General features: G+C 46.5%; 1 protein-coding gene across 1 annotated transcript in view; it reads left to right on the forward strand.

Annotated features, from left to right (window-relative positions):
- The first annotated feature begins 10897 nt into the window (after positions 1–10897).
- The window catches only part of HMGA2 (high mobility group AT-hook 2), a 111089-nt gene continuing 107507 nt past the window's right edge, over positions 10898–14479 (forward strand). The window contains exons 1-2 of the mRNA XM_032205032.1: positions 10898–11103; positions 13714–13800. Coding sequence (XP_032060923.1) covers positions 10993–11103; positions 13714–13800 — 198 coding nt within the window. The 5' untranslated portion in view covers positions 10898–10992. The remainder of the gene's footprint in view (positions 11104–13713; positions 13801–14479) is intronic.

Here is a 14479-nt window from a genome sequence, read left to right on the forward strand (position 1 = left end):
CCTAGTCTTCCCAAGTTCATGCCAATAAAGTGGCAAATTTAAACTGAATAGGAATGAAGAGCTGTATCTGTTTAGCACCTTGCTCATGCTGCTAACAGTAAGCAAACATGGAAATTACAACCTAGATTTCTCTAAGCAATAGTTTATCTGTTACTGCTAGTGTGTGTGACTGTAAGAGCATTCTTATTGGGTCAAACCAAGGTCCAAGAGCATAACAGCATCCTTGTTGGGTCACACCAAGGTCCATCTAGCCAAAAAAACCTGTTTGCAATAGTGGGTAAAGTCTATGGAAGTGTATGAGAGCAGGGCACATATTTTGTGATAATTAGCTTCCAGTGATTTGCAGCAGGGAGATCATGAGCCAAAGATGTGCTCTTACTCAACACAGGCCACTCGGACAGAGAAGGTAAGAAGTAATGTGTCATGTAATAGGGATCAATGCTGCAGAGCAGTGGTAGACCACTGTTGATGGATAGCCAGCCATTTATGTGTTATGTCTTACTTTTTAATCAAATGGAGCTTTCTCAGTGCATGGAATGTGATGCTAAGCAATAACTGCTCCTGGGAATCTTGTGCAGATGGATAACCAAGGACCGAATCTGATAGGAAGGACTGGGATCTTCTGATAGCCCTTTAATCTTTTTCTTCTGCGAGAGTGATTTTGGTATCTGAAGTGACCCCAAGTTCCTCAACTAAGTTAATAAGCTCACAACAGGGGCCTCCTTGGTGGAGCATATTGCTGATATAGAAATTCTTTTAAGTGCATCCCTTTCTAGCGGAGCTGCATTGCAGTGTCTTGGGTTCAGTTTTGGCCAGTTACTTTATGTACAGATCTGGATTTTTGTGTGGAATTGAGGAATGTGAGACATTTTGCTGCTTACATTTGATGAGGAGAAGCATAGAGCTGGACAGGCTTTGTGAATGGCTAACACCTCGGCTCCTCCCATCTTGCTAGGTTTTGCAGATTGAACAACCAGGCAAAGACTACATTTGGAAAGGCTCCTCAGACAACGACTGGGTGCTGAAGGTGGCAGTGGACATCACAGTTTCCTGGGTTTGGTCTGAAGGGATGGGCCTGACTCATTCTCAAGCATTCCTACTTTTCACTTTAGGTTTTTAGAAACCAGTCAGGACTGCCAGGTGATACATACTACGAAATGCTACAGGAAACTCTGGTAGGGCTGGTAGTAGAGGTTAAATTCCTATGCCAGTGGTCTGAGTAACACTGTCCATAAGATCACAACATAAAGTGTTCATTATGCAGATACATAACCTCATTATATAGGATATTCTAAATGTGTGCTACCTTAACATGCAACAAAGAAGATCTGAATGCTAGGAAATAGTGATAGGCACTGACTTTTGATAACCAGCTTACAAAGAAAAGCTGCCTAGGAGGTGGCATTTTTCTTCATCAAGGTTCCTGCATCAAAACAAACAAACAAACAAACAAACAAAACAAACAAACAAACAAACAAACAAAAAAACTTGGGTTTCATCACTAGTCAGGTGAATCACTTATGATCTGCTGGTAATAACCCGAATGCATACAGAGGGCCTTCCTTCCCTGCAAATCCCAGACAAGATGATTTTCCGTAAAAAACTTTTATTTGAAAGATTTCTTCAAAGCCAGCCCTGCAGCTAGTCCAGGAGGGCAGTCTGGTTTTTAAGTAAACCTGAAGAGAGAATTGAGAAGTATATAACTGGCACACCATCTCTTGCCCTTTCTGCCCGTACATTTGAGTCAGTACGGAATCGGTTCTGCTGTGAAGAAAAAAAAAGAAAAAAAAAATAATCACAAGGAAAGAAAATAACCGCTTTTCCTTTGGGAAGCTCTGGAGATTTTAGTGCCATTTGCTGTTGAAAGCAGAGGAGGGAGTGGTGCTCTAAGGACAGACTACAAAGTTTGGTCTAATAAATGTGAATGGATATAGAGGGCTTGATTGTTCTTTCACACCAGTGAAACTCCATGGACTGAAATCAGGCACACTAATTACACAATATACTTCTGTAAACGATTTCTAACTCTGGAGTGGTTGAATTGTAATACAACCTAAGGCACAATTAGAATGTGCAGCCCTGGTCCCTGAGGCATGTGTTAATAGTAACACAGCTTGTCATCGTGTGTTTTTAAATTTTTAAATCTAAATAAAATATAACATTGCATGTAATACGTACTTTAAATGGCAGATGTGTAATAAACATCTCTATTTATGACAGACTTAGGCAGCAAAACATAATGAGGTGTGGTTCTGGTACAAATTTTGCTTCAGGTTTACTTTGTACTTTTAACCACCCCAGTTAATTACACAGCTAAGATCATGCCCTGGAGAGTTTTAATTTTCTTGTGATTATATAATGGACTCTTACTACTATCATTATTCAAAAAAATAAATATAAGGCCCGGAGTATTTTCAGGCAGAACTTTAAGTATGAAGGTTTGTTTAGACCTCTTTTTACAAATTCTGAGTCAACACTCAAAACATTTAAAGATGTCTCTTTGCCATAGGTAACCATACAGCTTTTCCTCAGCACTACTCTCTCTCTCATACATGTGATTTTTGAATGACTGCCATCACCCTAGTTTCTGTAGGCTAGAAATGTCTTCATCTTCATAATGGCCCTGGAAGATAGGGAACACCGACATCCGTGTTTCCCTGATACGGCACAGGCTCTCAGTTCTTGCTCGGCTCTGTGGGAGGTAGGCACCCAGACACCTCCAAGGCTCTGGGTGTATCTGGTTTGCCCAAGGTTACGCAGGAACGCTTTGCTATGGGAAAGGAGGAAAATCTGCCTCCTGAGCTCCAAACTGGTACTACAAACCTTGGAACCTCCCTCAAAGTCCATATATGCATGCAGGGAAAGCGGACACAAATCCAATTACCAAAGGAGCTGAATGGTTTGGGAACACGATGACCATAAGCTGTAGGAAACAGGTGCTTGCCCTATAGACTGCAGGCTTTGGTGGTGGAGGAGACTGTTCCTCAGTCCCACAGCCTGTTCCCAGCAGCTTTCCTCCGTGGGCCCAGCTCGGGTGCATCGTTCTGGCAGCAGCAGCAGCTCCCACCCGGCCCCAGCCTCTCCTGATGGCTGCTTGGCTGCTCTCCCATCGCACGATGGCTGCATGTCTGGGATGTGACAGGCAAATGACCCCTGGGCAAAACGGGAGCAGCTGCCATCAGAGGAAGAATGTGTCCAGCTTGCAGGCAGCTCTCCTCCCTGCTCCTGAGCCGGCCAGGGGAAGGAAGCGGCGAGGCATCCTCTCTCGATCCGTGAGAAGTTTCAGTCAGAAAGGTTGCACGCAGTGACAAATACACCGTGACACTAGGAGATGGGTGTTAGACAGAGAGCAGACCCCGGTCTTCAGCTGTACGTTGTCATTACTTTATTCATCAGCATCTATCTGCTCCATATTGCTTTCTTTTTTGTTCCCCTAGGTTCGTTTCTTTGACAAATTTGTTTTGTTCTAGCTGTATTACAGTGGTTTTAAGGCTTCAGCAGGCAACAATGGATTTTAAGGATCTTAGCTTTCATGCACATTTACAAAATATCCATTAATGTGAGTGGGAATGCTGATTTTAACACCTTTTGGAGTAGGTACTAAGAATTTACTGTAATGTAAATAGTTTACTACATACTTTGTGAAAGTAAGTATAGTGGAAAATTATATTTAGCCACTAATTTCTAAACTGAAACAGCAATATACTTCTCTGGTGTAATATATTTTCCAGTCATGTGCTGAAGAGAAGCATTTTTTTCAGCTGAGCTCACTTAAAGTTCAAAAGATAAATATATCACAATGACAAATTGCAAAATGCTATTCATACATTTAGGTAAAAATCGTTCCCTCATTTGTTTGTATTTCACATAAACTGTATTACTGTTATTTCCAAAGAAAATACAGTACAAAATAATTCTGATTAAAAATACAAGTATTGTTAATGGACCAGAGCAGAAATTTATCTTAGCTTGGGGGGAAAAAAATTATAGAACGTCAGTATACTTTCATTCCAGCACAAAATGACATCCAGTTAGCCCTCTGAACTGCCTAACCCCTGGCTCAGGGCCCTGCAGGGTGGGAGATGAGTGGAATAGTCAGCACAGGGCTTTTTGCATCTCTGCTCTCGTGGGTGGCTGAGAACTTCTCCCCGTGGAAAAGCCGTCTGAATTTACATCACCTGCAGACTGCCTCAGGGCTCATCCACAAGAAGTTAAAGTTGGGAGTGAATTTGCCTTGTGCTTGTGACTGCAGCGCCGCGAGCATGAGGGCGCTCGGCCTGCGGTGAGCGTGGGCTCGTTCATCTGATGTGCTGGGGGCTGACTCATGCTTGCTGTGCACAAAATCTGTGTGGGCATCAAATTCTGCTTTTTCATAAAATCTCCAACTTGCCCTACATGTATACGTTCTCTGTGTGGTCATTAGCAGGCAATGAGGTTATTGTGTAATGAAGAAGGACGTTCAGCTTCTGCCTTGGTTTCATCTTCAGGTAGCTTCCAATTGACTAACACGTTGTATGGCTCAGATTGAAGAGTTTACATTTAGAACCTATGTAAAAATGAGGAAATGTGACAACAATAAATCCGATCTTTAAAATTATATAGCAATGAAAGACGAATGAGTCATTTTATTGGTAGAATATATACAGCAGAGTAACATGTTGGGATCAGAAGTATTATTTACCACACATGCAAGGTAGGGCACTGGAGGTCTATAATTTCACTGCTCACTATTTTTATCATTTTTATGTTATCAGTTCAGAAATCACTTATGGAATTAATATACCCTGATTTCTCTTTCCAAACAATTATATGCACCCTGCCTCCCTTCCAACACGTATGCATGTTCTCTCTCTCTCCTTCACTCCCTCTCTCTCTCACACACAAAGGATTCTGTAACAACAGGACCATTATAGAGCATGATCTAAAACATGTGGACTGCAGCCAATATTTAGATATGGTATAGTAAATTCTGGAAGGTATAAAAAGGAAATAACTGAACTCATTGCAGAGAAAAATGAGCCAGTCTTAAGTACTTTTAATCACAGAGTTTCATATAAAAACACATGCAAGATACTGAGCCTAATATTGGAGGGGAAAAGGTCTAAGGGAGAGGAGAAATCCAGTTGCACTGGGACTCACGATGGGAGTTTTTCACCCTTTTTATAAGTGCCTTTCAAGAGATTAATGCAAACCGTTTAAGCAAATATATAAATATGCTCACCAAGCAGCAGGCTCCTTGTGTGACAGCTATGACCTTGGAACTTTGTGACACATCCCCTCAGCTGGGTCTGAGCTAAACAGCAGTGGGTATGTTGCTCCTCTTCCTCCCAGGGACTGCCGTGACACCTGCTTTGCAGGCACCTCACTTCACCTAAAGAGATCCCAGGCAGAGGATCCAACACAGCAGTATCAGAGGTGAAGGAAGAGCAAGCCAGTTCCTTTCCCCTTTCCCAAAATTCCCAGTTATATCCAGGTTTCTGCCAAATCAGATGTTGTCCAACACCCTAGCACTCTGAGCTGGGGTCTCTGGCTTACTTCCACGGCGTGTGGCTGTAGATGGCATCCCCTCTGGCTCTCCTCTGTCATTCCCCTGGGCAGGTGCGTTGAGCCTCTCCAGATATTTATAGGCACATGCAGTCTGCATACAGCTATGTTCTCTATTTGCATAAAATGCCAAGCATGAAATGAAAACAGGCTGTCATTAATCAAGGGTTTTAGAGAGCTAGAGTTTTTCAGTGAGGTTTTTGCTGAGCCTGGGCTTCAACATTTTCACACTTCCAAAGTGCAATTAAAAAAAAAATAAATTAATTTAAATTAAATTAAATTAAAAAAAAAAAAACTGACTGCTGGCATTGGTCAGATAAATAGCTGTTCGGAAGTTTAACAAATGCGAAGCAACATCTCCTAGTTTTAGTCAGTAGTGGATGTGGGTGCGGGTAGAGGATAAAGAGGGGCTTTTGGAAGTGTTTTTCTTACTCAGAACGGGGCGAAAGTCACCCATGTCACCAGCCTGCTGCTTCCTAAAGCACATGGAAAAAGGTGGGGCTGGTTCTGCCAACCCCACTCATTCCAACAGAACTTCACTCCATCACAATCAGCTTGAGTCTTCACAGTGCTGTAAATAAGGTCTTACTTGGTAGCATTAAAAACCGAAAGTGCTGATGGACAATAATCTCCAATGATAAAGAAAACAGCTAGACCTGCATTACAAATTAAAATAAATAAATAAATAAAATAATAAGTTTCTGTAAGTGACAGTGCAGTTTTGAATTAATGAATGTATAAAACAATTAAAAGACACTACCAGATAATTAGCTCTTTGTCCTCACACATCTTCAAGTCCAGGGCGGGTGAGGACGAAACCACCAGTTTGCTGAGGTGGAACCCACTGGGTATTTCATACAGAAGTACAGAGAGTGCCCTCTGTAAGAAAGATCTCACCAAGGGCAACAGCCTAGGTGCATAGTTGTTGAGGTGAGGTGGAAGCATGTTTTGGCCCATGAGGTGGCCATGTTGCATTTTTAGGCTGTTTTTAGGTTAGGGAATTGTTACCGAAATAACCCTGCATGGGCTGATTCCCCTGCAGCTGCACCAGGGCTAGCAACAATGGGAGCCTCAGTATAGACAGCTTCAGCTCCAGCAGCCGTTTTCAGCACTGTATCAGTTAACCCTGCTCTAAGGAGGGTTAATTGACACAGTGCTGCAAATGGCTGACGAGATGAAAACTCATATATTATGACTCCCAGCATCCCTAACAATTGTGCAGCTGCATTCATATGAGCAATGGTGGGAATTTGGAGGAGGGAAGAAAATTCCCTTGTGCAGACAAGGCCTGAGATTGAGCCTTAATGTTCTTTTCTGAGTCTTGGTTGTCAGTTGCAGTCATGCTTCCCTAAAGCATTATCCCAGCCATCTGCAGACTGCTGACTGTGAGGCAGCAGCCGCCGCCGGTTCCACCAGTTGGATGAACAGGAGCAAGTGGGAACACGGCAGCATGGCCAGGCCCATCTGATCGGTGCCCTCAAGGCTCCTGTGCCTGCTCTTCTGCTTGCCTTGTGTTCCCCAAGACCAAAGGGAACCTGTTCCAAAAGAACCAGGGAAAATGAAAGTTATCTTTTCCCGCAAATCCAGAAGATATTTGCAAAATGTACTTCTCCTGGAAGGGGTGGTTTTCTAGAAACTGAGCATCAGGATTCCCAGCTCCTTGGGTACCCACTGTTGCTTCTGACCACGTAAATCCCTTTGGCTGCCTTCCCTGCTTGGCCACAGAAGTGAAATACCTACCCAATGTATGGCACTTACGGACAGGGCAGGTTTTAACAGTTGTAGCCCAAGACAGTTTCTCTAAGGAGCTCTCTGAGGCCATGCAGATCTGTGGGCTCCCTGAAGAGCTGAGGAAACAGGCAGAAAAACTTCTGAATTTTCCCATGTGCTCTCCCATCCCTGGCCATTGATCTCCTCCAAAGCCAAACTTGCCTTGTCACTATCCCTTTGGGGTAGCCTGTACTCCATGAGAAGTAGGGTGGAGGGAATAGGACTCCCTTGAGCAGAAAGGATGTATAGCCTGGCTCTTTCCACTCTTTGTCTCAATGCATGCATATCTATACATGCACGGCAAGCGGGCACTGTAGAGTCAGTGACAGGCTGCCCATCACACCAACTACATCTAGAGGTGGCATCTCCCTCTGATGATCCACAGCACAAGCCCATTGACTTACAGGATGGAGTGCTGCACCCACAGGCTTGTAAAAAAGGAGGCAGATGAAGAAACGAGCAAGTGAAGAAGGTTCTTGGCTCTCCAACACCCGTTTAGCTTACTATAGCTGACCGGGATGTCTTTCCAAAGGGCACCTTGCTGCAATCTGGAGTTAGTTCTGTGCTCTGATGCAAGATGTTAGTGCTGCTGTTAGAGTGCAGGGTTGAAAAAGCCCCCCTGGGAACAGAACCGGGCAGCACTGGGCCAATGAACCCACTGCAAGCTGTCACACTGGCCTCAGAATAACACACAGTGTCCTGAGAAGTGTTGCAGGTGAGGTAGCAAAATCTGTCTTACCCTATTCTTCTTAACCTTGTAGGAAGTTCCTCTAATTTCTGTGAAAATCTGACTTTTTAGGCTCATGGAAAGTAAAAACCAGGACTTATTTTAAGTAACCTAACCTGTTAGGGATGCTTTCAGGAAAACAAAAACCATTAAAGCACTGACAATTAATACTTCAGTTGACAGACCAAAGGTTAAATCTCAGATCAAAGCTCGTGGAAAGCAGGTCATTTCTACTCCGGTAGATTTGCCGTGTTCTGTTCAGTGAGTTATACAGTTTTGTTTACTGCTGTTTGCTCTGGATGGAGCAGCGATCCATACGCAGGGAGGATGGATTGGAACAGTTACCACATCTCTTTGGGGAAGGAACCTGGAACAAAACCAAGAGCTGTTTCTGGCTTCCCCCTTCCGCTAGCCACTTCAGGGAGTCGGGCTTTCTGAGTTCTGGATGTCGTGTGCTTACCTGTGTTAAGGTAGTCTGGATATAAATGATGTAAGGACAAGATGTTAGATTAGTCTAGACAATCCCATGTTCCCAGATGCTCCATCAGGAACATCATCTGCCTTATGACTTAAGAACTTTTGGATAAGGAAGGAACGAAGACAGTTTTGAACGGAAGTCAGACCCATAGTCGTTCCAATCTCCGATGCTAAGCCTTGTCACAATAGTGAATTTGTGGGCGGACGTCTCCAGCAGGACCAGAACTCTATTATGCTGGGCACAGCGCAAGCACCGAGACCTTTCATGTCCGGAATAGCTTTCAAAGTGTGAGCTTAGGAACATTGCTCCCATGTGAAGATTATTTGCTTATGGCTTTATGTAAAAATCTTTGGACCATGGTATTGTTACTAGAACTGCTCGAGGAAAGACTAATGGAACTACTAATAGCCCATATGGGATGAATCTGTAGAGACAGCAGCTTTGGAGCTACAGGTTTTTAGCAATCGCATGTACCACTGTCTTCCACAGCCATGAATACGCTCCAAAGAGATTAATGGATGTTATAAAAATTATTTGCTGCTGTGCTTTAAACTATAGACTTTACAATCTCCACTTGGATTCTTGATCTCATACAGCAGCTTAACCTTTTGATGTACGGAGTGGATGCAGAGACCTTCAGATTTCTTCGTGGCGTGATGGGAACCGCACATTTTACAACACATCATTGGGGCTGCGTAAGAGCTTTCCAATAGCTATGAGATTTAACAGGTGGACCGTGTCCATCTTCCATAGCTGGTTGCTTTTGGGGACGGGAGGGAAGAGGGCTTGGAAGGCTCGTGATTGGATTAAGCACACTTCGGGAATATTTGCAGCCTTAAGAAGTGTTCTAGGATTACTCTTTCCTTAGCCCATCTGTCCGCAGTGTTAGCTTTCCTATTCCACAGAAAGTAACTCAGCTGCCTGTTGCATGTTTGACTGGAGCAACTTTTTGCCTAATTGCACTTCTTTACCTATCTGCAGACGACTAAAAGTGTGTAGCCTACCCAGACCGCTGGAAGCACCTAGCCCGGCATTGGACCAGATATTTTTGTCCCCTCCTCGGGGCTCTCTCGCATTGCCCATCCCAAAACAGCAGCGGACGAGGAGGGCGCCACAGGGGGCTGCCCAATTTTGGCGGACCCCCGAGGGAGCCGTGGGGCAGGGGGACGCAGGCTGGAGCCCAGGTGCGACCACACCAGCACCGCGGGCTCCAGCGGGGCTCTCCCCCGCTGCCCGGCGCTGTCCCGGCAGCACCTCCCGGCCAACCTCTCGCCTCCTCCGGCCCCCCCGGTGCAGATCCCCCCGCGGCCGCGGGCGGGGCGCGGGTGGCGCCCGGCGGGCCCGGCCCAGGGGCGGCCCCGGCCCCGCCGCCTTTGTTCCGCGCCGCGGCGCCCACGTGGAGCGGCGGCGGCTCCGCGCCCGCGCAGCCCCTGCGCGCCCCCTGCGCGGCGGCGGCCGGGCCGCGGGGAGCCCGCCCGGGGCCTTTCAACCCGGCGGCGGGGCCGGGCCGTGCTGTGCCGCCGCTTCCCCCGGCCGCCGGCTTTCTCATGTTTTATCTGGCCCGCCGCCAGCCAGCTAGGTTTCCCCCCCCCCCTCTTTTTTTTTTTTTTTTTTTCGCTCTGCCTCCTCCTTCCCCCCCCTTTATTTTTTTATTTTTTTTTTTACTTTTTGCACAGCCCCCTCCTGGTTTTTCCACCCACGGGTAAAGGTGGTTTTTCCTCTTTTTTTTTTTTTTTTTTTTTTTTTTAAACCCTCATCCTAGTTTAGTCCGTGGGCAGGACTCGCATAATAATATTTCCAGTCCCAGCAGCTCACATCACAGACACGAACCCAGGACCGCCCCCCCTCAGTTTTTTCTTCCCAATCTCCCAAATCGCTTTATTATTATTTTTTAAATGATCGCGCTTTTTGCCCGCTGCTCCCGCTGCTGCCGAAATCCCCGGCTTCCCAGGGTGCATGCTTCTGGCAAGACCGTGCAGTGTTCTCAGTCCACTTTCAGTGTGTCTTATCTTAATTTGTCCTGATCCGATCTAAGCGCGATAGCCACCACTTGCTTTCAATTTGTAGGATTTTTTCCCCTTCTCGGTTCGCTCCGACTACCCTCGCAGTGTTTCCCTCTCTGCTCGCATTTCCAGGGTTGCGATCTACTACTCTGCCTTTATTTCTTCTTCTCCTTTTTTTTTTTTTTTAGAAAAAAAAAAATCCTCCCCTCTCTTGAATTGCTTCATGTTACTAACCATTCCTAAATTGTAGGAGAGCTCCATTCCCCCTCCTCTCCCACCACCACCAGCACCACTACCACCATCACCTCCTCCTCCTCCTCCTCCCCTTCTCTTCTCCTTTTTGGCAGCACCAGGACGTCCGGTGTGGTGGTGGCAGCGAGCAGCAAAAGCAGCAAGAGCTCCTTTTGATTCCCCCCCGTTCCAAGGTGCTTTGGAGAGACCCGGTTCAAAGCTGAGCGGCAGAAGTCACGATGAGTGCACAAGGTGAGGGACCCGGTCAGCCTTCCACTGCTGCCCAGGAGCAACCTGCAACCGCAGAGCCTCAGAAGAGAGGACGAGGCAGACCCAGGAAGCAACCACAAGTCAGTATTCGCGTAGAGGCGTAGAGCCGCAGATCTGTAGTGTTGTAGGCATGTAACCATGTACGTATTGGTGCAGGCGGCCGGGGACGGGGCGCGGGGGCTCCCGGCGGGGCGGGCAGCGCCCGGCGGCGGCTCGGGGCGGGCGGCGGGGCCGCGGAGCCCGCCCGGGGCTTTCGCTATTGTGCGGGCGGCGAGCCGGGGCTTTTCAATGGGGACGGGGAACATGGAGCGGCGAGGCTCCGACCAACCAGCGCTCGCTGGCTCCTTTCGAGCTGGGTTTGAAATTGCGAAAGCGGCGAGCGGGGGGAAACGGGGCTCGCCCGGGCTCCCTCCTCTGCGAGCCCTCGCAACGTCTCAGCGTGTGTGTGTGTGTGTGAGTGAGTGTGAGCCTGTGTGTGTGTGTGTGTGTGCGCGCTGTGTGTGTGCTGTGTGTGTGTGTGCGTGTGTCGGGTCCCACCGGGGCTGCTGCCGCCTCCGAGCTTGACCAGCCCAGCCCCTGACTGCCCCTAGATCCTGGGGTTGGGGGAGAGGAGGGTGTCTAGAAAGTCGCATAGGGTTGGCTTTTTTTTTTTTTTTTTTTCCCTTTTCTTTTCTCTCTCCCTTTTTTTTTTTTTTTTTTTTTTTTCCTGGCGTCCCCCCCTTCCCCACCTCCTCCCTCACCCCCGTCATCGTCTGCAGAGAGGTGCCCCCGTTGCCGACGGAGGTGGGGGAGGCAGCCGGAGGGGGCTTGCCCTGCATTTGCAACACCTTTTGCCTCGGCTGCGCCGCTTTCCCAGGCAGGTCGAGGCGCGGGGACGGCGCCCGGCTCCCCCCGGGGCCCCGAAGGGGACTCGCAGGGCTCCTCTCTGACTCGCCAGACCTCAATCCGCGCTAAGGTTGCCAGATTCGCGCATTATCCCCCCCCGCCTCCCCATCCCATCCCGTCCCGTCCCGTCCCATCCCACCCCATCCCACCCCATCCCTCCCGAGTGCCGCTGTCGCACCGCCCGGCACAGCCGCTCCCGGCTCTCGGGGCTCCTCGGGGGCTGCCGGGGGCTCCCCGCGGCCCTTTCCCTGCCTCGGAAGTCGCGGCTGGAAGTAGTAGGGCCGCCCGGGGAGCCGCATTTAAAAGCCAAGCTTCCGCGGAGCTTTAAAACCTCTCGCCCCATTCATTCAGCATCAGCTCCAAGCCCCGGGAGCCTGCGAGAGGCTTCGGGGGCACCCAGCGAGCCGAGGAGCTGAGCCCCGGGCCGGGAGCAAGCCGGTGCCGAGCCCCCGGTGTGCTCCAGCAAATTTAACAGAAAGTAAAAATTATTATTGTTTTTTAATTATTCTTATTTTTTGGAAAGCCGTGCGAGTGGAGCCCCTGCTTTTCCCGCTCTGCCCTCAGTGCCACTCACTACCCGCCCGCGGCTCCGTGCCCAGCATCAGCCCAGCACCCTTTCCTCCCCCCCCTTCACTCCCCATTTTTTTTCCCTTCTCCCCCCTCCACCCCTTTTCCTTTTTTTTTTTTTTTTTTTTTTTTTTTTTTTTTTTTTCATTTGAATGTATGGCAGAGAAAGCAAGCCGCGTCTCCTTAGCCGTGCTCAGCCCAGCTGTGCGGTGCCTGAGCCCCTCTGCAGCCTCCCCAGCCTGAGCCTGCACCCTGAGCCTCCCCGGGAGTGGAAAAGCTGAAAAGCTGAAGGGTTTTAAGCTGGTCTAAGTTAACAAACCGCATTGAATTAGATTTGCCACCTCCCGTAGTCCGAGGGAAATGTATGATATTGAAGGCTTGAAGAGTTTTATAGTATTTGTGATTAGCTGAATAAATATTTGGAGTCCGAGCTCGTAGTAATTCATAGGCATTTTTAAGGACTGGTTGTTTGCTGTCAGCCAGAGGAGTTAGTTAACAAAACTCCGAAAACAATCATTGCTTCTGCCCAGTCATTTTAGATTTTTGTTGTTGTTGTTATTGTTTCAGATATTTTACATCCTCGGGTTTTTTTTGGCTTGCTAGTGCTCCATTTCAAGAAACTTCAGTGTTTGCATTTTACTCGGATCAATTCTGTTTGCAATAGGTGTGAATGTAATGCAGAGCTCAGAACTGCAGAAAAAATCCCCCCAAATTATTTGTACCCTTGAGAGAGAAAATAGTCTTAAGCTTACTTTCAACTTTTCCAGTAGTTAGCATTGTTTTGTGTTTTGTTTTTTTTTTTTTTTTTTCAATAGCGTGTGCTAGTAACTGCATATGATAACTCTATCTTGTTATAATGAAATGCAATTGACATTAAATGGATAACCGTATTAATTTTGAAATAATCATTCTTGCATGAGGGAAACTATGGCCATCTTCTTTTAAAAATGTGTTTTCCCATATAACTAACTTGCTAGAGTATGCAGACTCTTTATTCTTTTTTTTTTTTGTATGCAATTACAAGGAAAGTTAAACTCTTTTATTATGTTAAATGCATTTTTTCTTCACTTTGAGTTGTTTAATTTTTCAAGTTACATTTTAAATATTGTTGCATTTATTTATACTGTTAATTCACGTTCTTTAAGTAACTGCTCAGTTTTCTGCTCAGTAATTTATCATTCAGTTCTTCTTGGTTAGCTGTAGCTTCTTGCCACAATAGCATGTTTTCCTGTATTTAGGAACCAACTGGTGAACCATCTCCTAAAAGACCAAGAGGAAGACCCAAAGGAAGCAAAAACAAGAGTCCCTCTAAAGCAGCCCAGAAGGTGAGTTTATTAAAGAAAGAGAGTTCCTAATGCTGTTTTTTCATCAACTGGTGGCAAAAGAGCCAGTCATTTAGGCTGTGAACTGTGGGGCTGGGACCCTTTCAATAATGGCAGCTACATCATAGAGCATGTATTTTGCATTTGTAAGATTGGAAATAACATGCTGCAGGACGACCCTAGGCACAGAACCCATAAGGGCAGCTTGCTTTTTGAATAGCATCCAGATTAGTGAAATAACATAGTGCATTCGATGCATTTACTGAGATCTCCTGTACCTAGTGAGGAGATCAATATTAGGGATATTATTTGCTTGATTAAGGTTTTTGAAAGAGGAAGATTAATTTCTTACCCACTTGCAGACGTTATTACTACAGACCAAATCTGTGTATTAAAGCTAAATGTTTTGTCAAACAGGTTAATTAGAAGAAAATCCAATTATGTGTTGATGGAAATAAGTGCATATATTGAAATTTACAGCTTTAAAATGTGATGGTAAAGTAAACTGTGAGTTACAGTAAAAGCCTACCATATCTTGTTTAGCAATCACTTTCAAAGAGTTTTTTACTTGAAGTGCTATTTGTCTTCTGAACCACTACTTCTGTTTGGGGATGGGAGCAAACTTGTGTTATGGTGGCTCTGACTGCATCCAGCTATAGTACAAGCTCACTGGAGTCCTTCC

Source organism: Aythya fuligula, chromosome 1 (genome assembly GCF_009819795.1).
Source record: "Aythya fuligula isolate bAytFul2 chromosome 1, bAytFul2.pri, whole genome shotgun sequence".
In the NCBI taxonomy this organism is placed as follows: domain Eukaryota; kingdom Metazoa; phylum Chordata; class Aves; order Anseriformes; family Anatidae; genus Aythya; species Aythya fuligula.